The sequence below is a fragment of the Microtus oregoni genome, unplaced genomic scaffold, assembly GCF_018167655.1.
Source record: "Microtus oregoni isolate MIOR12 unplaced genomic scaffold, Mior012 000037F_ref0000500, whole genome shotgun sequence".
Lineage (NCBI taxonomy): Eukaryota > Metazoa > Chordata > Mammalia > Rodentia > Cricetidae > Microtus > Microtus oregoni.
This window is the reverse complement of record NW_024543096.1, coordinates 25,164,701-25,189,839: the sequence shown is the minus strand read 5'-3', so window position 1 is coordinate 25,189,839 and position 25,139 is coordinate 25,164,701. Positions and strand designations below refer to the sequence as shown.

At 44.5% G+C, this 25,139-nt stretch overlaps 1 protein-coding gene across 4 annotated transcripts in view; it reads right to left on the bottom strand.

Annotated features, from left to right (window-relative positions):
* Map3k20 (mitogen-activated protein kinase kinase kinase 20) overlaps positions 1 to 25,139 on the bottom strand; it is a 155,682-nt gene that overhangs the window by 41,625 nt on the left and 88,918 nt on the right. For all 4 annotated transcript variants that reach the window (XM_041631454.1, XM_041631456.1, XM_041631457.1 and 1 more), the window contains exons 8-11: positions 21,849 to 21,935; positions 16,796 to 16,870; positions 11,539 to 11,645; positions 3,141 to 3,276 (exon numbers count right to left, since the gene is read on the bottom strand). In XM_041631454.1, coding sequence (XP_041487388.1) covers positions 3,141 to 3,276; positions 11,539 to 11,645; positions 16,796 to 16,870; positions 21,849 to 21,935 — 405 coding nt within the window. The remainder of the gene's footprint in view (positions 1 to 3,140; positions 3,277 to 11,538; positions 11,646 to 16,795; positions 16,871 to 21,848; positions 21,936 to 25,139) is intronic.

Below are 25,139 nucleotides of genomic sequence, written 5' to 3'. Positions count from 1 at the left end.
TCCGTTCATTACTCGACTCCAGCTAGATCTGACGCTGTGTAGTTCATTCAGGTTCTTCTATAGCCGACCTGGGAACAAATTCTAGAGCCTGTCTAACCTTTAAGTCTGGGGATACTGGGTGGCATGCTTAGGATCCCCGAGACTGCTCCTTGCTGTCTCCACTGCTCATGGCAGCTTTGTCTGTGTGTTCTTTCTCACGCTGTCGTGGGGTAACAAGTGTTTATCTTCTTCCTTGTGTAATCCAACAGCCAGCCTAATCTCTAATGTCTGGTTCTATTTCTTTTACAGTAAAACTGTCAGGATATAAAAATGATGTTTTTAGCTGGGCAGTGGCGGAGCACACCTTTAATCCCAGCACTCGGGAGGCAGAGGCAGGTGGATCTCTGTGAGTTCAAGTCCAGCCTGGTCTACAAAGTGAGTTCCAGTACAGTCAAGACTGTTACACAGAGAAATACTGTCTGAAAAAAGTTTTTTAAAATAATGTTTTTATATCTCCTTTTGAGAACTAAGCAAATACGGTGCGTACTCTGCACATGATGTCACATGCATGAACTTGGGGAAATGCACGGGCCGTGAAATTCCCGGATGAGCTTCACATTCTGACTGTGAAGGCACCAAATATTTAGTGCCATTTTCTTTTTAATTTTAAGAACTTACAAACCTTATCTACTATTGCTGCAGGCATGCGAATGCCTCAGGTGCATGTGTGGAGGTCGGAGGACACCTTTGGGAGTCAGGTCTCTCCTACCCTGTGGTCTCCAGGGACTCCACTCGGCTTGCCCTGGCAAGCACGTGGAGCCGCAGAGCCATCTCCATGGCCTGGTTTTCTAGTTTGAGTTCCTGTTGAACTGTTTTCAAAAACCAGCTCATTCTATTAGAGAATTTTGGCGCTGCAGGCTCTGTCTCAAGGGCATGGCGTCCAGCCAGTCTCAGGTCCTGCCTCGTGGGGCAGGGCCTCACTCCCCATGGCCATCCTTCCTGCATTCTCAAATTGGCTTTCAGCTGATAGAAACTCTAAGGAACTCTTCGCTGTTCATTTGTTTTATTATCGCTGAGGTCTCGTCTCATGTAATGTTAGCCTGGAAGGCACTCCATAAATATTTCTCAAAAAAGACTTTATCTCTAAGACAGCAAACTGCAACAATAATTAAAAATCAGCATCACCCCTAGTTATGCACAGAGAACGCATCGTTCCAAGCCTTTTATGTGTCAGCTTTAAGAAGGGAACCGTATCCCTGAAATCAATGTGATAGTATTTTTGTGCAGTCGTGCAAATGTTCGGCTGTTGTATTTCAGAAGAAGCTACCTATATATATATATCTATATATATATATATATAAAAGCCCAGTCTTGCCACTTTTAAAAAAGATGTCTCTTGTTCTCAGCAGTCAAGTTTAAAGCCAACTAGAGCCTGACGTGAGGATAAAAGGCAGCTGCTCATCAAATACCTGAGCATAAACTCCTTCCCCTTAGGAATAGCGGCTCTAGGCAAAGGAGCCGGTGAAAGCAAGTATTATAAACAAAGAAAACTTGGGCCTCGGAGGGAAAAGGGAGGGAGCCACGCGGAGACATGCACCATGCTGTCCCTTGTTAGCTGGTGGCCCGCAAAGCACTTTCTTTAAACGAAGTTTTCTGGAGCTTAAAAAACGCAAGATACAACCTACTAAGCACCCGTGGCGTTTTATTCTTTAATCCACAACGGTGTTACCAGCAGCAATAATGTGTGCGAGGCAGCCCATAATTTCTTAGCAAAACTGATGCCAATAAAGCCAAGGCGAGGTTCTAAAGCGCACTCTAATAGGCGGTTGAAAGTTTCCTGACAATACTGCGTTTAGATGGAGTCAAGCCATGCAGCGCTTTACAGTTAAGGTTTCAGTGCACTTAAAAAGCAAAACAAAAGAGCCCTCAGCCTTCAGCGGATGGGCTCTAGGGACAGGCTGCATTCTCACTCCTGCTCCCACCTGCCCTGGGTGCACCAACTCATTCTGAACGGGAGACTCGCCCCTTTACTGGTTAAGTCCACAGGACTCACTCACAAGAGTGAGGTACCTTTTTAGTACCCTGTGACAGTCTTATGCACAGCAATGCAGTTCTGACCTTGGCATTCCTGGGATTACCAAGGGCATTTTTGAAAAGGGGTAAATCTGTAATATTTAGATGCATTCTTTTTTTTTGGGGGGGGGTTAGAGGGCTTCTCCATAGGAATTGGAGATAGAAACAATTTCTCTTATTCTTTAGACATGGGATGGCATCTTGCAATATACCACAGGCTGTTCAATGGAGGTTAAGACTTGTCTAGATACGAAAGGTCTTTGAGGAACACAAAGTGACGAGCACTGAACTTTTTCCTTGATAAATTTGTCAATCACTTTATTTTAATCTCTCATTCCTTGTGATTTGAAGTGGATAAAAACTGCCCACTTGAAAATTCTGGAAAGACCAATCGTAAGCTTTTCTTGCTTTCTGAAAGTCTTGCTTTCTGAAAATCTTACTTAAAATCTAGAAGAATGATGAAACGCGATCTCAAATTTAACGGACAGCTTAAACTCGAGGTTAGAAGATAAAGACCCAGGGCTCCTCTGGGTTTAGGAGAGAGTAAGAGTCTTTCTAAAGGTAAAGCAAGCAGGCTTCCTGTCCCAGGAGAAGCCTTTGCCCCATTTTATGCCGCTCATAATCATAGCACTAAATTAATAAGGAATATTAATGCTCGTCATCACTGTCAGCGGCAGGCCGGCTGGATCTTAGAAAGCAAATGTGGCTAAGTTCTGACACACCCAGACATTCCTGGCTGCCCTGCCATTCCAGTTATCCATTGCTGAACAGCAGCGTTCCAACAGCGTGCTAAGACCCTAATGGATGGCCCAACAACACCGCAGAGTGTACTCTAGTAACTTCAACGTACAAATGCTCCGAGAGAATACCAGTTCTTAAGGAAAGATCCAGAAGGAGGGATTCCCCTCTTAAATAGGTTTTTCCTTTAAATATGTGGTGTTTTGGTGTTTTATACACTTTACGACCAGAGCAGGCCTTCAATTCTCAGGAGCAGGGCAGGGAAGAGCTAGAGGTGGGGGGATTAGGCATGTTGCCATGCTCAGCCAGGCTTGCGCGTGCTGCAGGGAGCCACTAGGTGGCGTACTCACCGGGGTGTTGGACTGCTCGGTCAGCTTCTGTTCCCACATCTTCAAGCGTCTCTCTCGTTCTTTGAGCTCCTGCTCTTTAAAGCTGAGGTCTCGCTCTAGTTTCTTCAGCCTCTCCAGGGTGGCCTCAATCTCGCACCTGCAGAGAGGTAACTCAGTGAGTCTCCGCTGCTGGTGGGACTGGGGACACTCAGTGGGTGTATCGGAGTGCTAACCAGGTGAAAAGCTAAGGTGTGGGCTTGGAAATTGGCCAGGAACCAACCAGAGAAGCAGGACTCTTTAGCCTTCAAAATCAACAGGCAGTTTCTAGTTGGGAAAAAACCAAAAACTCAAAGCATTTCAACAAAGTACTGAAGAGATCGGGAACTACGTAGCTCAAGCCAGGAGCTGGCATTGTGGACTGGTCATTTAGTACCTGCTTGTTGTTTATGAAGCTTTACAACTCACAAGGCACTGTCTCAAGGTCTCTCATCTTACTTCTACAACAGCCCCAAGAAATGGGTACCAATCTGTGGACCGGATGGGTGAGTTACTGGGCTAGCATTCTTGCCCATGATGGGGCTCAGCAAGGCTGCTTAACCTAGCAGTTTCTTTGGCTGTAAGGGCAATGGTTATAAGATGCCAGGGTTCTAAGGTGCCTCATCCTGAGAAGTCCTGGGCCTGCTTGTTGAAAAAAATGAAACATGGATGCCTACGACTCTATCTTAGAGCAAGTGCATGAATTGCTGGCTGGGCAAGACTTGACTTTTTCCACCATTTAACAAGCACAGGTAGGGTTTTTTTTTTTCTATTTTTCTTTTATTGAAAATGGACATTTCTCCAGCTGGGCAGTGGTGGTTCACACCTTTAATCCTGGCACTCCAGAGACAGAGGCAGGAGAATCTCCTTGAATTTGAGGTCAACCTGGTCTACAGAACTAATTCCAGGACAGCCAGTGCTACCAGAGAGAAACCCTGACTTGAAAAATAAAACAAAAAGTCATTTTTTTCCTACAATATTCTCTGATTATGGTTTCCCCTCCCCAACACCTCTGAGATTCCTCTTGCCCATCCAAATCCAAACTCTTTCTGTCTCTCCTTAGAAAACAACCAGGAATCAAAAGAATAAGTATAAAAATAGAATAAGATAAACAAAAACACACAAACTAGAATAGGACAAAACAAACAGAAGAAAAAAGGCCAACGAAAAAGCACAAGAAACATATACAGGTGCGGACATACAAGTTTGTACACATAGGAATCCCAAGCAAATGAGTTTTATAATCTAGCAAGCATGAGTTACTTCAGTCCAGAAAAATTCTGCATTTCTTTTAGACTCTATAATCTTAAAGAAAGTTCCTTCCCTCAGGTCTGGGCCACTTAGGACACTGTGCCCAGTAACAGAAACTGAAACTGGCAAGAGGCTTCAGCAGGAACGCTTCCTCCTTCAGCGCTGTCACAATGGGAATGTCTAAATTTATGCCCTGAGAACTGGAAGTTCTCTCCCTTGGGTTTCTGAAGAGCTTGCACACAAGCCCTGAGCCAAAGGAGTGCTAGAAGGGCCGGGGTGGGGTGGTGGTGCAGAGAAGCCTGCAAAGGAAGCCAGGAAGCCTGAAGGACACACCTCTGGTGTCCTGAGAGGACTCTCCCGTAGGCTGCTGAGACAACGCCCTCTACACACTACATCGTCACGGCGAGACCTTGGGTGTGGAAGGAAAGGCAGGGCCCCCAGAGCTTAGCTAAGCAAAACCTGCCCTGCATTTCCAGGGAAAGTCAGAAGAAGTGGACACATTACTCCACTCCTTAGGCATGAAAAGTGAGTCGCTCAGCTCATGGGGAAGCCTGGAGGAGGGTCTGCATTCGAACCAAACTATTCTTTCCCTGCCTGTAGGGAAAGTCCTTCACTGGGGCCGTGTGACAAAGCACGGAGGGACACTGAGGTCACAGTGCAGTTCCAGAACAGCCACAAGAGCAGAATCTTTCAGAATTATGACTTTACCGTAAAATCCAATATTTCTGAAAGACGTCTCAACTGGGAGGATAACCTTCCGCAGTGCTGCAGGCCCGGCTTCCTGGCACTACGCCCTCTTGAATGCCAGGAGAGTGAGTGGCCCATGCCCATAGGCATGAGAAGGCATCACCCCCTCGTGGTGTCCTTTGTTCTGAACGGGCGCATCACTGTCGTGGATGTGTTAATATACAACCCTTCCACCTCTAAAACCTGTCGGTAAAAACCGATTCTCTAACACCAAACCCAGCCAAGGTTGATTTCAGCTAGTATCAATTTTCCCTTCCTAGGAAATGAACTGCAGTTATTCTCCTCTAGTTAGACAGATTTACTGGGAAATCGTGGGTCAGTCTGAAAAACTACCCATATGGCTTGTGGATTACACGGTGAGAAGAAGTATATTCGAGTTGTGCTAAGGAACACATAATGGGTCCTAATACGCACATGGCAAAGATTACAGTTTTGATCTCTGCTTTTTGTTCACAAAAGGCATATCACACCAAACAATACTTTGGCCACCATGGAAAAACAACCAATAAAGTGTTTTGCTAACAGGCAAAACCCGAATTCTCCATTCCAACCCCTCGGTTCATTCATGTATATTACTGCAGGCTTGTAGAGTCATATGAGGTGAACAACCGGAAGCAGGAGCGTTGGGACGCAGGCTCTGCTCCGACTGCTTGGACGTCAAGGGGAGGGACAGCCAAGGAATCGATGAACTGAATCACACGCTCACTCTTTCCTTACACAGTTTGAGTGGCCTTTAGTAAGCTAGTTTTACAGAGGATTTTTAGAATCATTTAATTTTCTAAATTGGGCGTTTTGTCTGCCTGCGTGGAGAGAAAGTTCGAGCAGGAGGCCATCATCTGCGTGTATCCCAGCATGCCTGGACTTACACTTCTCTGTGGCTCCCATTTGCTGAAAATCTTTGGACCCTGACGAACGTTAGGGCAAAGGAAGCAGTAGTATAAATGTCCTCTCCTTTGACCGCCGGGTGATCTGAGACCCTACGGCATTTCTTTTTGGCATGCGGCACGCTGGAGGACAGCTTTTTGACTCGATTGATAACCTAAGATGATCACACCCTGCAATTTGCTTCTGAGCTAAAAGGAAATCAGGTGAAAAGAACCCTGCGTGTTAAAGGGCAGCGGGCGTGACCGACGGCCACAGTCCAGTGTCACGGCGCATGCGCCTCATTCCGGCTCCACCGGGGTACAGTATAAGTTCAGGTGAGTTACCCAGGCTGTTGAGGCCTCAGAGAGATGTTAGCTCCTGAGATCTGAGTAGGGCTGTTATGGAGATTAAGAAAGATAACCCAGATGAAGTGTGGGCATCTGGGGGAGTATGACAAACAATAACTCTTATCAGTGTTACAGCCATCATCCCCCGGGCTTTAACCCATTGCCAAGTTCGGTTACCTGAGCTCTAGGCTCTGCTGCCTCCAACTATTGACGACTCAGGTGAGGCTCACTGGCTCTGTCAGCTCCTGAGAGGCCCCTGAGGAAGCCCCTCGAGAAACGGGGCCCTCTTACTGATCAGGGCACCCTCCCCCCATTCTTACTACCCATTCTCTTAATTTCCCACCTTCAAGTGTGGGGTTTGTTCGCCCGTGTTTGTTGTTGAGATGCAGTTCTGCTATATTACCCAAGCTGCGCATGAGCTTGTGATCCCCTCTCCCTGACTCTCTTGAGTAGGAAGGTCTCTAGGCATGGACTGCTCTAGCTGGCTTTTACCTTGAAGTAGTTTAAACATCACATTTATCATTCAATTAATCCAGGCTTAATGTAGAAGTATTAAAAAAAAAGGCAAATAAAAAACTACCATTACCCAGTGACTCACTCTCTCTCTCTGACACATTTTCTAATGTGCATACACACATTAGTATGCACTGGTTTTATTTTGAAAATTCTATCATTTTGAATAACTGAGACCATAGTCTCCATTTTATGCCCATTTCTCAGATCCACTGATCAGAGCTCCTGGGCAGGGCTGCATCATTCTGGGGGAGGAGACACTGTTTTTCCAAAGCCATTCTTTTCTTACACAACGTTCCGTCTCCAGCTTTGGTGTTCTGAACGGGGCTCTCTGAACAAGCACCCATACACTCCGCCAGAGCTTTCCCATTGGTTTGCTCTGCAATGACATCGTAACTATGGCAGCGCACTGGGCAAAGCCTTTGAACATTTTTAGGGTGTCTAACTGTACCACGCATGCGTGCGAAAGTTTGAAACTCTGATAAATGAGCAGTTCTCCCTTATATTTACTTGTTTGCTGAGTGAGGTTGATTATTTTCACATGCCTATTTGCCACTTGACCTCTTTTTAAATTAGGTTAGGTTAGCATGCAAAGAATGCGTTTCATCACGGTATCTTCATACATGATTCACTGTACTTGTTCTTACCGGTCCCACCACCCACTGTCCTCCTCTGTGCTCCAAACTGCCCAGCTAGCGGCCACTTCTGCCCACTTGTCACAGGTACACTGTTGCCTTTTCTATTTCCCTCCTCCCTCAAAATCCTTCAGCCCTGCCGTGAACCTTTTTCTTTTCCATTCAGCAGCCCACACATATACAAATATAAAAATAGACATATAATTTTATCTTGCATATATGTGTGTGTGGTGTTGTGATTTACTATCTGTTCTTGTGAGCACGCACAGGTGTGTGTATGTGTGCGTGCGTGTGTATAAGCTGGAGGTTAATGTTAGGTATCTTCCTCAATCTCTCTCAGTTTAATTTTTCTTGCTAGGGTCTCTCATTGAACTTGAAACCCACAGACTTGCCTAGGCTGGCTGGCCAGTGTGTATCAGGGATCTGCCTGTCTCTGGCTGCCCAGCGTGGGGGGGTTTATAGACACATCCTACCGAGCCGCTTTAGACACACACACACACACACACACACACCCCACCTGCATGCACTTGTACGTTCTGCCTATAGAGAAAACACATGAATCAGTCAGTCTTGTTAGCTTAACACAGTGATTTCCAGTTCTATTCATTTTCCCTTATGGTTGCATGGAATTTCCTTTATCCGCTCATCTGCTGGTGGGCACCAAGCAGGTAACGGTCCCTGGCTATTGTGTGTAGTGCAGTGGATGTCCAAGTGTCTTAGTGCTGTGTTATTCTGACCTTTGTTGTGCTTAGAATAAGAATAATGCCCACAGCTAGGCAGTGGTGACATGTGCTTTTAATTCCAGCACTCATGAGGCAGAGGCAGGTAGATCTCTGAGTTCAAGGCTAGCCTGGACAACAGAACAAGTTCCAGAACAGCAAGGGCTACACAGAGAAACCTTGTCTCAAAAAAAAAAACCAAAAGCCAAAAGAAAAAGGAAAAGAAAAGAAAAGAAAGAAAGAAAGAAAAAGAAAAAAAGAAAGGCCCCCATAGGCTCCTATTTGAATGCATGCTTAGCCATCAGGAAGTGGCACTGTTTGAAAAGGATTAGGAGGTGTGGTCTCATTGGAGGAAGTGTGTCACTAGGGATTGGTTTTGAGGCCTCTAAAGTCCAAGCCAGGAGCTGGCGTTACAGTCTGCTCTGAGCCTCCTGATGTGGGTGCTGGGAACTAACTGCAGTTTGGGAACAGTAAATGTTCTTAGCCCCTGAGCCATCTTTTCAGCAGCATGAATTTACTATTTTTAAATGAATTTTCAGTTCTATTTTATGTAATAAATACTATCATATATGACTCATTTACTCAAAGATTTTTTTGGAGTCCCCATAATTTTTTAAGAGTGAAATCGAGATGCGTGAGAGACGGCTCTCTGGACAGGGGTATTTGCTGGACAAGCATGAGGACCGGGCTTGGGATCCTGGCACACGCACACAAAGTTGGCGGTGGCCGTGTTTGTCTACAGCCCCCGTACTGTCTCTGCTGGCCAGAGACAGGAGGGTGACTGGGACTTGCTGCCCACGACTTAGCTCCAGTTTCAAGGGAAAGGAAAGAGTATGATAGGGTCACTCAACATCCTCCTTCTGTTTCTGTCCACATGTGTGCACTTGTGCCCGCACACACCCATGTATACAATCCCACCATGCTCGCTCACACACAAACAGTGAACCAAACAGTCGAGAAGCTCTAGTCTACCACACAGTGGAAGAAAGTTATAGCGGGATGCCATTTCTCTTGCAAAATTATTCAGGATAGGTATTGGTTTTGGATTTAGGAAATTTCAATTCTTTTTTTTTAGGAAATTTACTGACTTTGCTTTGTTTTCTTTCTTGGAGCACTTAAAGAAGCCTATCTCCGACACACTAATACTCACGGGCTTAAAATCCCGCTAATCCTTTGGATAACACATCAAATAGCATTTCCTCAGGGAACCCCTGCATTATACACCCAGATCGGAGGATCAGATTTCACTGCAAATGCTCTATTAGCCATGGCTTCTCTGTCCTATGGCTTACCACACACAATGCGGATGGTTATCAGTGTTCTTACGTCTAGCATTGTAACATGGATGCTTCTGAGGCTGCTACTGGAGAATGCCACCCATCTGGGGACATTGTCCACACGACTGCAGCCCAGCACCTAGGGAAGGAGCAGCCTCTCCTGCACCAGGAGAGGTTTCAGGAATGTGATTGTAAGCGCTGTGCCCAGGGTATGAGAGCAGGGTTCCCTGTGTCACAAGTGCCACGCTCCCTGCCTGCCTACCTGCTTTCTTTCCCTGCTGCCTCGCTTCCTTCCTTCCCCATATGTTTCCCGAGCAATTGCTATTGGACAAGATGGAGACAGAAATACAGCCAACAGTTTGCCTTTTCAACCCTCCAGCGGCGAGGTACATGAACTCAGTGATCTCAGAGCCCGGTGGCACTGACCGGTGGGTGGGTGTTGCTCCCTTGCAGGTGAGCTAGGTCAGCAGTTACCTAGACGGCTAATGGGAGCTGGGGGAGGGGCAGGAGGAAGGTGCAACCGAAACAGGGTGGCTATGAAAAGGAGACCGCATTGCAGAGGTTCTGGAAGAGCGAAATGTGCCTTCGTGGGGGGACCAAAAGCCCGAGGCTCGGGGCATGCTCAAGATAATGGGGTCTTCTGAAGGGCGAGCGTTTCCATCTTTGTCTGAAAAGCAATGGAGCCCACATACGGAGTTTGAGGGGGAGTGATATGATTACATGTGCACTGACCTGTCACCATAGGAAACAATGTCTCACCGGGGTTTTGTTATTTTAGACCAGGAAAAAAAAAGCCCTCAGCTCTGGATTAGAGCTCGCTGCATTAATTTTGTATTGCCAAGAAAAATTCATGAAAGCGACTGGTATTAGGCACTTATTTCAAAGGAATGAAAATAAGTAAGGTCATTGTAAAATATCAATCAAACAGAAAGCCCAGGGTAATGTGTGCTGACTGACAGCAGTCAAGATCCAGAGGCTCGCCATGTGCACGCAGTACTGACTTAGGACCAGCAGGTGGCGTAGGGCATTGCGTTACCGCCAGAGATAGCAGGAGCAGGGATGAAGTTACTAATCTCTGCTGAGTCAGGGGAGGAAAGGCGTCCAGCTCCCAAACAGGCTATTTATATTCCCTGCGTCATTCGGTCTAGTCCAACTGTTTCATCTTGGATTTACTTTTTCCACTTACACAATACAAATCTCTCTTTACTGATTTGTTTAGCTAGGATTTATAACATCTAACGTGTTTTTTACAGGTTCCCCATTCCCTGCACTAGCAAATACAGTGCATGGTAAGGCTATCAGGATACATACCTATTTCTTATTTATTTATTTATTTATTAAAGATTTCTGTCTCTTCCCCGCCACCGCCTCCCATTTCCCTCCCCCAACCAAGTCCCCCTCCCTCATCAGCCCAAAGAGCAATCAGGGTTCCCTGTCCTGTGGGAAGTCCAAGGACCACCCACCTCCATCCAGGTCTAGTAAGGTGAGCATCCAAACTGCCTAGGCTCCCACAAAGCCAGCACGTGCAGTAGGATCAAAAACCCATTGCCATTGTTCTTGAGATCTCAGTAGTCCTCATTGTCCGCCATGTTCAGCAAGTCCGGTTTCATCCCAGGCTTTTTCAGACCCAGGCCAGCTGGCCTTGGTGAGTTCCCGATAGAACATCCCCATTGTCTCAGTGTGTGGGTGCACCCCTCGCGGTCCTGAGTTCCTTGCTCGTGCTCTCTTTTAATTTTTTTTTTTCTTTTTCTGGGCAGAGGCTAAAGCTTCCTAACACAGAACGTATACAGAGAAGGTTCTGGAAATGCCCTTTGCTTCAGAGTATGTGATTCGACACTCTTCCCAAACACTTAGATGCATGCTATTTAAGAAAACAAACACAGAGAAACTCTTGCTTCCTTATGCATGAAAGGTAAATCTTAGCCTGCGCCCAGCCCCAGTAGTGCTTAGAAATCAGGACTGTCCATCAGCTATCCAGTCTTATCACTGAAGCCGTGGGCGGGGACTCGCGCTGCACCGGAGCTACTCACCTCCATTCGGCCTTGTTGTGCAGGAACGAGTTACACTGGTCGGGAAGGTTCGTATCGTTGGACATAGACTCCAGGATCGAAATGATTTGCTTGAACGATGGCCGTTTCTGAAGAAGAGAAAAAGGAACCACCGTGAGACTTAAAGGAAATGGGAGGAGGGAGCGGAGCCACAACCAAGGAAACCAAGGCCAGGCTCCCTCTTAGCGTTTATAGCCATCAGATCACACAGGTGTAGGGAGCCGAATTCTTCATCTGCGGTGAATTATCCAAAGGATAGATATTATTTTATCCACAGGGCATCAGGGTAATGAGTACTCTTTTGTAGGTAAGAAGAGAGGGACCAAGTCCTTCTTTGAGAAATGACCAAGAACTCTAATCAAAAAAAAAATCTTAAGTCACCAGAGACCTACCTATGTGGGAGAGATAGTAAAATCTTAACTGGATTATTTATTTTGAATGTTCTGCTATTTACTACGCAAATGTTTCCATCTTTTGCCTGTTTTTTTTTTTTTTTGTAAAAGGTGTGTGGGCAGGCAGTATCTGCTTACTGACCTAATGGAACTAATAAAATTTCCCAAATCAATTGGTCTGAAAAAAAAAAAACTTAACGCCATAATAACATCATGGTTCTGAGGGTTTATCCCACACTGAAGCCTGCTTTAGTCCAGGACGTTACCAGGCTGTAGACAGAACTGGAAAAGCACGCTCCACCTGTCTCTAACAAGCACTGTCTACGCTCACCTCTCTCCGCTCCAGCCAAGGCTGAGACAAAAGGTTAAAACAAAAATGGAGAAAGATAATAAAAGGATGATGCACATCCTCTCCTCATCGTGCCTCATAATTACACCATTTCAGAGCAAATTACAGCTACAGTAATTAAAACACGCATTTTAATTTAGGAGCACAAAAACAGGAAGGAACAGTGTTGAGGTGGCTTGCTCTCAGGACCTGGGTGCCTCTGACATTATTAAGAAAAGCACTTTCCCATAACTCAGGAATACAAAGCTAGGATATTTACTGACTTCTGCCTTGTTTGTTTTAGGGGAAGGCGCACAGGTGTGTGCATCCACAATGCTGTGTGTGTGTGTGTGTGTGTGTGTGTGTGTGAAGAAATCATGCATAGTCAAATGTTACCGACGAACAAAGGAACGTGCTTTAAATAGGACGCAGGAAAAGGAGCCAATGTTCTTAAACTCTGTTCCTATCTTCATGTCTTCCACCATGTGTCAGGTTTTAAATGGAAAAAGAAAGAAGTGTAACTGCTTAAGAACTGATTATAAACACAGGCGACATAGGATTTTCATTTTGCAAGAAAAAAGTAGCAAGGGAAGCTAATGGTTCCTGTCTTTAAAGAAATAAACAGAACAGCATCACCAATCCTTGTCTCATGGATCCCGGGCTAGCCTCCAACTCTGGGTCTGAGGATGACTCTGAACTCCTGATCTTTCTTCTACCTCCCAAATGCTGGGCTGTGTAACACACCTAGCTCATATAGTGCAGGGGGCTGAAACCAGGGCCTCGTGCATATGAGGCAAGCATTCTACCAACTGGGCTACATCCCCAGTCCACCTAATGAACCTTTAAAGACTTCTTTCCCCCTACATGTAAGTATTTTTGAGATAAAATTAAACTCCTTCATATTCAGATCTCAAGCATCCCCTTAAAAAAGTCATTACTGGGATAAGGATTAACCTCCACCCACAGCCAGCTGCAGTGGGACATTCCCGTAGTCCTAGCTATTTGGGAGGCTGAGGCTGGAGGATTACTGGAGCCCAGGAGTTCAGCAATGTACAGTTCTTCAGTGATGGTTTAAATGTGCTGGGGACCTGTGGCTCCTCCTCTGAAGGGCTTAGCTGCCTTTGGAGTGTCGTTACAGATGGCTTATTTTAAAAAGAAGCTACAACGAGGACCACTTATCCCACTAAAGGAATGTCTTCACTTCTTACGTCTCTATTGGCTATTTCCATTTCATACATAGGGCATCTAGTTCAGAAAGGCATATGTTATCCAGCGTGACACAGGAGCTGGTCACAGAACCTGGACTGTGCTCTTAAACTTCCAATCTTTAATCTCATAGAGTATGATAACAACTCCTCCCTGCTTATCAGCTCCAGGGATGTCATTTAAAGACAAATCAATACTCATCTTTCTTTTCTTATTTTCATTCATACACACACACATACAATTTAATTTTTGAGGTAGGTTTTGAATATACCAGGCCAGTCTTGGACTTACTATGTAGACTTCTAATCCTCTGCCTCTGCTTCCCCAGAGCTGGGATTGTAGGCATGACCAACCACACTTGGTTTATGCAGGGCTGGGGTTTGAACCTAGGGTTCAAACCTTTGTGCATATTAGATAAGCACTCCACCAAACTGAGTTACATTTCCAACTCCAAGAAACAATTTTGAGCATACGATATAGGCGACCAGAATGCTCTGTCATTTACACAACGCCATGTTTTTCCTACATCTCTCTTATTCACTGCAGAAGAACACCAGCCCCGCAGGGAAACTGCATAGTGTAATCTGTGTTAACACTCTGAAGTCTAAAGACTGAAAATGGGAATAAACTACTTTAACCAACCCCTGCTCTCCATTTACCATAGGATGGCACCAACTTTGAGCATGAAAATAAACCTCTCAGAAAATTTATGGTGGTCTGGCTTCTGCATCTACTTTCTATTGCTGCAAAGTGCCACAGGAACTCGTGTGTGTGTGTGTGTGTGTGTGTGTGGTGTTCCTACATGTACACACACACACACACACACACACACACACACACACACACTCCCTCAATCCATTTAGCAAGAAAGGCTAGGACTATACAAGCTAGGGTAGCAATCCAGACTGATTCTGGGTCTGGAAAAGGGTTAGCAGGTGTCAGGGAAGACTCAGTGGAATGCCACCCGAGAATGAGCGTGCTCAGGGCATGATGCATGAAAGATGTGTGTGCCGATTAGCACGTGAGGACTGAAGTGTGAGCTGCAACTGCTGTCCAATCAAATCAAATGCAATGGCCTGCAGTACTTCTTATCAGAATAAGATGTCAAAAACTTAGGAAACAAAAAAATTAGTTTCAGACTTCTTTTATACTTCATGTGACTGGAACACAGGATTCTTCTGGTCCTAAAAAGGGCTCTACTTCCTACATGTTAAAGACATGCCAGTTTCATAGGCTTTGCTTTGGGCTTAGATTCCTTGTGCCATATTAAAATGTAAGTGCACATTCTCAGGATTTTAACTAATACAGTATGAGGTTTTTGACTGAGAAACTAAATCATACTAAAATGATTCCAATCTAGCAATCTGGCTGCATTAATCTAACTCAATGCAAATAATCTAAGGTGAAATTTTTAATTAAGCACAGGTAAGATTTCAACGCTATTGAAATCACTGTATATGTTTTAACAGACACAAAAGTTAAACAGCACAGGTTTGAAAATAAACGTGTAAACATCTGCTTACAGCTTAACCTAAGTAGCTGTAAAGTGTACATTTCTTCTGTTTTTGTTTTTGTTTATTTTTTTTGGTTTTTCAAGACAGGGTTTCTCTGTAGCTTTGGAGCCTGTCCTGGAACTCCCTTTGTAGACCAGGCTGGCCTCAAACTCACAGAGATCCGCCTGCCTCTGCCTCCCGAGTGCTGGGATTAGAGGCGTGCGCCACTACCGCCCGGCCATTTCTTCTAATGCTTAATGCAACACCACATTCTGAAAAAAATCACACACTGGAAATAAGAGGGTCTATTCAAGGGTAGGGCAGAACACTCAACTTCTTTGCCAGTGTACTAATAAAAATAGTAACAACGCAAACATTGCATTCTTTAAGAAAAAAATAATACTAAGGTATAAAGGACTCCACTTGCAAAGAGGCTGCAGAAAGTCTGAAGAGCTGCACTGGAAGCCGGAAGCTGCAGGACACTGGGGCCAAGGCAGGCTGTGCATGGCTGCGGAGCCCAGCAACTGAATCTTCCCAGGATGGAAGCAAGGCACAAGGTGGGAGGCTTCCCCACCACGGCGGGCTACTGCAGCACCACTGTGTTTTGTCTCTTTGGAGACAGTGTGCCGGAAATACTCTGCATACATCAACATGAAGTCTGCCCACACGGCCAGTTTGTCTCTAAGCCATTTCCACCAAAGAAGCACATTGCCCTGGAACAGACTTCAGTCATCAGTGTTTGTTCCTAGGGCTCTCAGGGGGAATGGGTATAAATTGAGGAAGAATTCCATGCTTTTTAGGTTCCTTTGCTATTTTTTTAGGCCTCTATTTCTGAATCAGTTGCAATATCTCTAGTTCCATGAAAAAAAAACTAAATAAATTTGAACTGTGAATTTTGCTTCTCTCTTGAATTTGATCTCTCGATTGTTTTAATATTTAATCTGTGAGACTCATTTTAAAATTACAAATTTTAAAATGACTTTTATTATGAAAATCTAAGCACGCAAAAAGCAATGTCTCTATATTCTATGACTGGGATCAAAACCCATCACTTCCAGTCATATTTAACAGTATTGCTGTCCACAAACCTTCACTTGCTTTTGAAGCAAAGCCAGGACCAGCTATCATTTTATCCATGACTATCTCCATATGCATCCAAGAGTATCTTCTTAAAGCTGATCTTTGTGGGGAAAAGACATTAGCTACCGATGCTTACAAGTGACAACCGCATGAAGGCCTAGGATTGGAATTTTTTCAGTCTTATTGTGACGGCCCTGGGAGGATACACTAAGATTCTTCTAATGAAGTATAGCATCTGCCTGCTTCTCTGTTGGACAGAAAGGTAGCAGAGTCGACACTAAGAGCCATGGCAGACTGTCTGGGTTCACATCCAGTCCCACCAGGGCCCCAGGCCATGGGGCCTTGACTCATCTTTAATCTGTGTGTGCCTGGGCTCTCCATCTGTGAGCCGAGGGTGAGCTCAGCTCCTCTATCCAAGAGTTAGTAGAAAGTGCTCGAAACACAGCCTCACATAGAGTACTGTGTTAGCTGTTCTTACGAGGCACAATGGTGGTGATTAAAAGCAAAAGAACAAAATTGCCTTTTGAGTCAAGAATGCCAAGGAGTTCTGTTAAAGGAAGGAAGAGTTGATGATAATCACTTGATCCAGAAGTCGAGCTGTAGAGGTGTCATCATGGGGCTTCTGGGGCTGCAGGCTCGGCAGTTCCCTGCCGCTGTGTAAGGCTTTTGGCTACGCCAAGTTTTCAAAACCCCAAAGCGAACAGGTAAAACTTCAGAAGTTTGAACAATAACACAAGTACCTTGGCATCGGCTTCCCAACACTGATGTAACAGCTCAGCAAAGCTCCTAGGGCAGCTGCTCGGAATGGTTAATCTCTACAAAGAGAAGGCAAACAGAAGAAGAAACAAGGCTTTACTCTTCGGGACAAGGAAGTGCCCTTTGCAGAATCATCAAAGAACTAATTTAGAAACCCAAACAAGACACGGGATCTAAAGCATCCCTGGATTCATAGATGACAGGAAGATTGATGCACAGATTTGTCCTGTCCAATCTCCGAAGGACCCCACTTGCACACATGGAAATCATGGACGATGGATGGAAAGGTCAGGTTCGTCATTAGGAAGAAACTACAGCCGGAGAGGGGCAAGCTGGAACATAATGCTACATCATCTAACACCACCAATTTATTGCTCTGTTTTTATAGGCGACTTGTGATTCCAGCTTACCAGCCCGGTAACTAGGAAACAAGTTGAGTTTTGGCAATAGGTGTGGAGCTCTGAAAACATCTTTGGCACAGAAGATCACTCCGCATTTGGGAAATGGTAATTCTGAGTGTGTCATTCAGAATACACGATTCATCATGGCTCTACCTTCGCGAGGATCAATTCTACTCTCACATCCCACCGTTCTGGTTCTCATAGACCATGGCACGTCCCTATTCCCAGAAGAATTTTTGTTTTCAAAGGCTTGAGGGGCCAATAACTCAGTGACAGCGACAGAAGGGCCTGGCATGGATGAGGCACTGAGTTTGATCCTCCACGCTATGAAAATAAATGATGACCAGACATCCTTCAATATACCATAAAAGCACCATATAATCAAGGACTCTCTTACAAGCCATCAAATTGCAAATGTTCCACGTGGGTCTACATTAGCCTAGTAAACAAAACGAAGTTTATATAATTTTCTGGACCTGGCCTCAAACTGAGTTACAAATAAACAGAAATATTTTTGAGCAGTTTCCAGATGCACCAGACTTCCCAAGAGTGCAACACCCACACACGAGAAATCAAAGGGCAGTGATCTTTGCATTATTCATAACCTAACTACGATTTTAAGGACTGTCACTAGCAACCATGCAGGTCTCGGAACTACTAAGTCATTAGCACCGCTTACTCTATCAGGCGGTCACTTATGGCCATTTCTGCACAAGGCTCAGCACCTTAAATGGCCCCATCATCTTGTCTAGCAAGATCTTGCCTGAGCATGTGTGTACTGCAGGATTTCCATTTATTCTTCGCATTACAGGGTTCCACTGACTTGAAGCATGGTGCCCATGGGCAAGCTGAGGCTTTCTGGCTTTCTTTTCAGCAGAGCAAGTTTATAACTATAGTTGTTAGGAAGAGAGCCCTGGGGTTGGAGATGCATCAGTGGCAGAGCAACGGGCGTGCAGGAAGTCCTGGACCGCATCTCCAGTACAGTGTGTGTGTGTGTGTGTGTAAAAAGACATACTACAGTGGCATGCATTTACCTGCATGCACTCTGTATAAACAGAGTGGGTTTCAGATGGACACACTTCAGCACAGCCTAACCTCAGTGGTTACCAAGGAAGCCACTGTCAACAGGCTTGGGTGTCCTTTGCTTCTCTTTTCTTACTGAGAAGCCTTTTTAGACACGACATTTCAAACATCACACGCAGAAAAAGTAATGTTTGATCTCTAACACTATCAAGTATTAGCTAATCACAGACTCAGACACATTGATGTGAGGGATTTTTTTTGGGTGTCTAAAAAAGTACTTCCAAATAGAATCTGAAGTATTTATGTCCTGATCACACAACTTTAATGCGATCCTAATGATTCCAAACATCTCGAAATGGCCAGATACTATATGGAGCATTACTTACGGTTTAGATGTTTTGGAATAAAGGCTTCATGTTTATAAGAAGAGTACCTACTAATTTAGAGTAATCAAATTAGGTGGGGGCATTTTTTAAAAAAATATTTCTTGTATCATTTTACACATGAGATGTGAAAACAACTACGTTTTTATTTTTCTGAAGTTCAAGAGTAGTAAATGAAAATTTAAGTTTAAAAAATTTGTAGATAAACATATTTTAATTAATTAATTAATTGTGTGTGGGTGTGAATGTGGGGGAGCATGTGTGCATGTACAAACACACAGCTGTGCTGTGGTGTGCACGGGGAGGTGAGGAGACAGTTTGAGGAAGTAGTCTCTCTTCTACCATGTGGGTCCCAGGAACTGAACTTAGGTTGTTAGGTGTGGTAGCAAATATCTTTACTTGCTGGTCCCAATGAAATTTTTAGTTTTATTAAGATTTTTTTACACTAATTAATTTGCTATTTACAACAAAACACATTTTATGCAAGAATCCAAGTGTTTATAAATGTAGAAATTATACCCTAAAATTTTCTGAAGGCCCACTGCTTTTCATGGAAACCCTATATTAAAAACCGTGTCTTAGCAATGCTCTCATAAGCTCACGCCTTCTGTAAGGTTCACTGCTTACTTTGTAAGGCGTAACAAGGGTTTATGAGTCTATTCCTAATAGAAGTTAACGTCAGGGAAAATGATGAGTCAAAAGCCTTATCCATAAGAGTCAGAGGCAAAGATCCTCAGATACGATGTTAGCGTGATTGTCATACAGATCTGTGTGGAGGAAGAGATGACTGCCACCTGGGTAAGAGTCTGTCCCCATCCTCACTGCCCAGCTCGGTGCCACTGCAGCCATATAAGGGATTAGCAGTGGGGAAGCTGGGAACACTGGATTCTCTGTAATATTTTTACAGACTTTTAGGAGTCCATAATTATTTCAAAATAAAAAGCTCTTTAAAAAAGCAGCCCTACTAATTGGCTGTAGATGTTATACAATGACTAGACAGTCCACACTATCAATTCCTCCTTGGCAGTTTAAACGCCATTCTTATTTAAATGAAGACGTGAAAATATGGGAACCTTCCTCCAACCCAATAACTGAAAGTATTCAACAGTAAAGATAAAAAAATTATTGGAGGCTGAAGAGGTTTTATGAGTTACGCTTCTTGAGGTCTCGGGTTTGTTCTTACGTGAACTCAATCTCTGGGAATTGCCTTAACACTGTGTGAGCGGAATTTGTTTGGATAGTCAGTGCCTCTAAGGTGGTGGGATGAAGAAACCTTCTGGAACGGCAACACTGGAAATCCCATCTAGGCTTAATTTCCACATTGTTTTTTCTTTGACAAGTAAGTGCTGTGCAGATAATTATCCTTAATTCAACCGGTTTTTCTTCAATTCATTGGCAAGCTGAGAGAACTTTTGTCACCGTGTGGGTTCTCTCAACTTCCTACTTCAGTTAATGAACAGATCAGGAAGTCTTGGAGTCTCCCTCATCGCAGCACACCACGGTATGACCCAGGGGATCAGTAGGGGGCAGAAGGCAGTGGCTTCCTGCATGTGATGCTATAGAGTTCTGAGGGGTGTTAGTGGGGGCATCCCAACTCTCAGGCAGGACGGAAGCTGCCATTCCCTTCCCCTTTAAATACCCAATGCTTTGGAAATGCTTTGGACTGGACCTATTCTGCTTTTCTCTAGATTGAAAAAAATTATTGTGAAATACTAATTATTCTGTCAACTTTGGAGGATCTGGATGACTCTCTAAACTCCTCTCCTAATCTATCTTGTGTGGTGTAGAAATTGCTTCGAGGTCAGCTGAAGGCCAATGCTCTCTTCATTTGGATTCATCAACCTGAACGAAATACTCAACCATCTCTCTGGCAAAAGATACTGAACAGTGGATCTCGCGTCCCAAACCATTAGTTATCTTAACCGAACAGCACGTGGAAATAATGATTATCTAATTAAAACCTAACAGCTCTTGTGAAGCAATGAAGGAGGCCTGGCCTTATGTGGAAGTCCTTCCATCCCCTAGCCTGGCAGTCCTCTCCCACCAAATTCAGCCACCGCAATGTGCCGCCCTTTTCCAATGAGTCGGGAGGACAAATGAGCCAAATAGCTTGGGATCTGGGAGACAGAATCTTGGTTTCTTCTGGTCAACAGCGGCTTTCTGATTAACCTAGCATACTCCGTAGTCACTCAGGGTACAGATCAATCCAGTTCTGCTAACACGCTAAAAGGGGGCTATCTTTAAATATTCTTCTGGAGAATATTTTTTCCTTTGAGGTCTCTCTCAGCCTTTGTATACAGCTATGGAAATGAAGAAGTTCTGGGAAATCAGTTACTTTGCCTGGCAAGCACCAGCGTGCACGGCCGCAACACCATCTAAGTTCTCCTCACGCCGTGAGATGGGATGCTGCGTCCTTATGCTGTGCGATTTCCATGGCTGTGCGTTTCAGCGACAATTTGAAACCTTTCAAAATGTAGTTGCTCTCTTTGATATGGATGTGGCGTGTCCTCTGATGTAGGCTCATAGGTCCAACTAGCTGAAAGCCTCAATTTGTGGGAAGAAGAAAAGCGAGGCCGGGGACACAGCACAAACGGTGTTTACGCCACTGAAGTCCCTTTGAAATGGAACGACTCTGCATGAAGAAGCCAGCACTTGTACCACTGCCTCGCCAATTCCAGTGAGGAGCTCATCTTCAATGTAGTGCTCAACGTAGGTGGCAAAACTGTAATTTTTCCCCTTTTTGAAACTATTTTTTCTTCTTTTATTTTTGAAATTCTCATCTAAGCGACAGTTTCTTGTACTATAGTGACTCCTGCTGGGAGAGGTAAGTTGAAGTAGCTGAAGGTCTCTTACAGATATATCAACTCCCGGCCAGTAAAAAAGATGTCCTAAACGCAGGAGATGCAGTTAAACTGTTCCCCTACCTTGGACGCAATGGCTTCTTTCATCACTAAGAACAAACCCCCCGGTTTTACAATTGAGACTGAGAAACTAGTACAGTACTTGTACAATTTTTGATCTACAGCATCACGACGTGAAGCTGCAACAATTAGATGTAAAGGGGCCATTCATGAGGAATAACATCACTTTGACCCTTTGTGTTAGCTCCTACTGCTAATCTTTCCATAAGCGTGAACTTACTTTCAATTTGAAGAAGATGAAAAAGTCTTTTGCAAAACCCCAATACTGTTTTCTGATCTATGCACCTGAATGGAGAAACGGAGTCTTACCTCGTTTTTTTCCACTACAAGCCAAGCTACTTGCAATCCTTCCAAACCTTTAAAGGGGACCTCCCTTGTTAGCATCTCCCAGAGAACCTAGAACAAAAAGGAAATGGAATTTTTATTCTGGTACTTTATATTGGTATATTACTGAAAAATGTAGCTAGCATTTAATTGTATCCAATTACTAGACGTAGCCAACCATCTGTAGAAACTTAGACTATGTATGTATATATTCATACATAGGACTTTTACCATATGTTATATACTTTCATGTTCTTTGTATGTAAAGAAAAAAACTTGTCTTAGGAATTGGAATGTCTACACTTAAAATTTTATATTAGTGATTAAACTTGATCTTTACACTCTGTGGAATTTTCACATATTCCCAATTTTGTATTTTGTTAGAGAACAGTCTTTCTGCCTTGAGCCTCAGATACATTTTTTATTAGATAGTAACCAAAAATTCAACACAGTTTTAAAGGTTCAACAATGGCCACATTAAAAAAATCAAAGTCCCCAGTTCAAATCCCTAGCAAACTCCTCTGCCCCATACCAGAAGATAGTTTTAAATTATAACATTTGGACTTTGTGATTTGGACAAATTTCCCTCAGAATGAGTCAGTCTGAAGGATCCATTCCTGCATACACATATTATACCATATTCTCAAGTACGGTGCACATTTAGTACACATACATGCTGAATGTGTGCTGACTGTGTGCAGGAGTGAATATGGGCCCCCAACTGTGTGTAAAGCTCAAGGTGAGTGTGGACATGACCATCAACCGGATGCTAAGAAGAGCCAACTGGTGCTAGCATGGAGATCTGGGCTTCTCTCTAAATACTGAATAATGGGGATTTGAACACCCAACTGCCATCTCTTCTTATTCAAACAGACATCCAATTTTTTTTTTTTTGGAGACAGAGTCTGGCTATGTAGCTCAGGCTAGCCTTGAATTCATGATCCTCCTGCCTCAGCCTCCGAAGGGCTAGAAGTACAGGCATGTGTCACCATGCCAGGCTGACACCAAACATTTAGTCTACTAGTACTGGGCAAAGCACAGAATCAATTCTAATTTTGCTGATAATCATGATGTGACAACCACTATGATTTACTGAGTGCCTAATATGCTCCAAATCCCATCACATGTTTCACCTTGATCACAGTCAAGCCTCAGATACCATCCTTGATTTACAGGTGAGGAAATGGGTGTCTAGGAAAGTCAGATGAACTTGCCTACAGACACCCAGCCACCAAATGGGACAGCAGGGACACACACTGTTTTCTTACTTGGAGGCTGTGCTCTCATTCCATGTAATTCTAGGGCTGGGGAAAGCCCGGTGGTCGACAGAACACACCAGGCTCTGATGTAGGCATGGGACAAGGCAAACTCAGGGCGACAACTCTGCAAGGTAGGCTTTGCTCTCCCTGGCTGCAACTCCAAAGTCTGTTTCTACACAGGAGTCTAGATTGACGGCACGGCTCAATTTGAGTAAGTCCTGTAAGCCTTTAACCGTATAGCCATTATATCCCCAGCCAGCCTGCTGCCGTCCTGTTCAAGCTATAACATGTCAAATGAATGCTGGCTAATACGAAGATAATTAGCAGGAAAATCAGGGAAATTGGCAGATGCTCCTCAAGAGTGAGGGGGAAAAAAGTCCCTGAAGTCTCTTTGGGCTTTTAATCAAGAGCGTAAGGTACTTCTTCAGAAAAACTACTGCGTAATTCCATTTGAGTCGCTCAAGCGATTAGGAAAAGGTAAGGGGCTACCCTGGAAGTCTAGTGCTGGCTGGGAGGGAGGGTGAGAGTCAGCACAGGGAGTAGTCACCCTGGCGCCCCGCCTCCGCAGGGGAGAGGGCAGAGCTAGGCTGAGCGGGAAGTGAAGTCCCTCACTTTGCTGTGATGGCCACACTCTGTTGGTACTGGGGACAGAGGGGGAAAGGAGGTGACGAGTGGGAAAATTGATCGATTGGGCATTGGCTGAGGGGGAGGGAAACAAGGAGGCAGCGTCAAAGAAACCAAAGGCTCCAGCCCCCCCCCCCCAAAAAAAACCACTCAGGTGAACCTTTCAGGCCTCCCCCTTTCATAGTCTGGGGGAGGGCAAGCACAACTCATGCACAAATATGTGCCCACGTGTGGAATCTGCCTGCATTCTACAGAGCAAAATGCACCCCCCAGAGTCTGATGCAATAACATCAGAAGGCCACCTTTTCTTCGTTTTTTTTTTTTTTTTTTTCCAGACCAAAATACTTGCCTGGACAATAACAAAAGTCGAATAAATTAGGAGTTATAACCCTGAAACAACTGGACGGTGTCACTCTGCCTGTGTCTCTGAATAGATGCAACAGCCAAGGGAGGTGCTTGAGGGATTTAAAACTGGGGAGACTGAGGTGCTAACCGCCAGAAGCCTCCAGTTCTGGAACCTTCACGAGGCCTTCTATTTGGTTCCAGTATCAACGCCTCCCATGAACTCCCTTTATTAATTCCCCAGATTTGGGAATGCACCCAAATGAAAGCAGAATGAGCTAGGGTGGCTTTTTTCTGCATTCAATAAAAATGACATTTGGCAAAAAAAAAAAAAAGTAAGTTTGTTGAGGAAGTCACTTGGAGGTCTAAAAATACATGAAGCCGATGCCTTAAAATACCAGTTCCAAGGACGCAGGCCAAACACGGCTGTGAGCTTTCACCTCCAGAATATTTTCCAACTCATTGTATACTAAGACGTCCTCCCAGCTAAACTGCACTCACAAGGAGAATTTCTATTTTCAGTTTACAGAGCAGAAACTTGGATGAGACTGTATATTTCTGCCTTTTCTCTCACAAACAATAGGAAGCCATTACCTGAGCCCGGCTGGTTCTGGAACAGGGCTCCAGACAAGTCTCAGAGGCTGCCCCTTTAGCTAGTCCAGTCCAAAGCTGGCTTTGGCTGGAAGTTCCTGGGAAGGTAACCCTGGCCACTGGGGAGGGCGACGGGCCGTGGGGTCTCCCCAGGCTGTCCTTTCAGCCATCTGGGCTCTTTTTCTTAGCCGGTCATACTCTAAACCTACTCCCAATCTTTCAGGAGACACTCTCTTGGGGATGTACAAACATCTCCTCTCTTGTAAAATGAGGAAAGGACAATTGCCTGCCTAGCACTGCTTGGAAACAAGAAGTTTCTCGGAAGGCAGGGCAAGGCTAGTTAGTCTTGCCACGTGTTAAGAAGCAACACAAAATTACCAATCCGAGAAAGACGAAAAGCAAAAACCTATCTTGGCTTTTTGGGGTGAGTTTCAAAAACCAACTCTTCGATGGCTGTGCT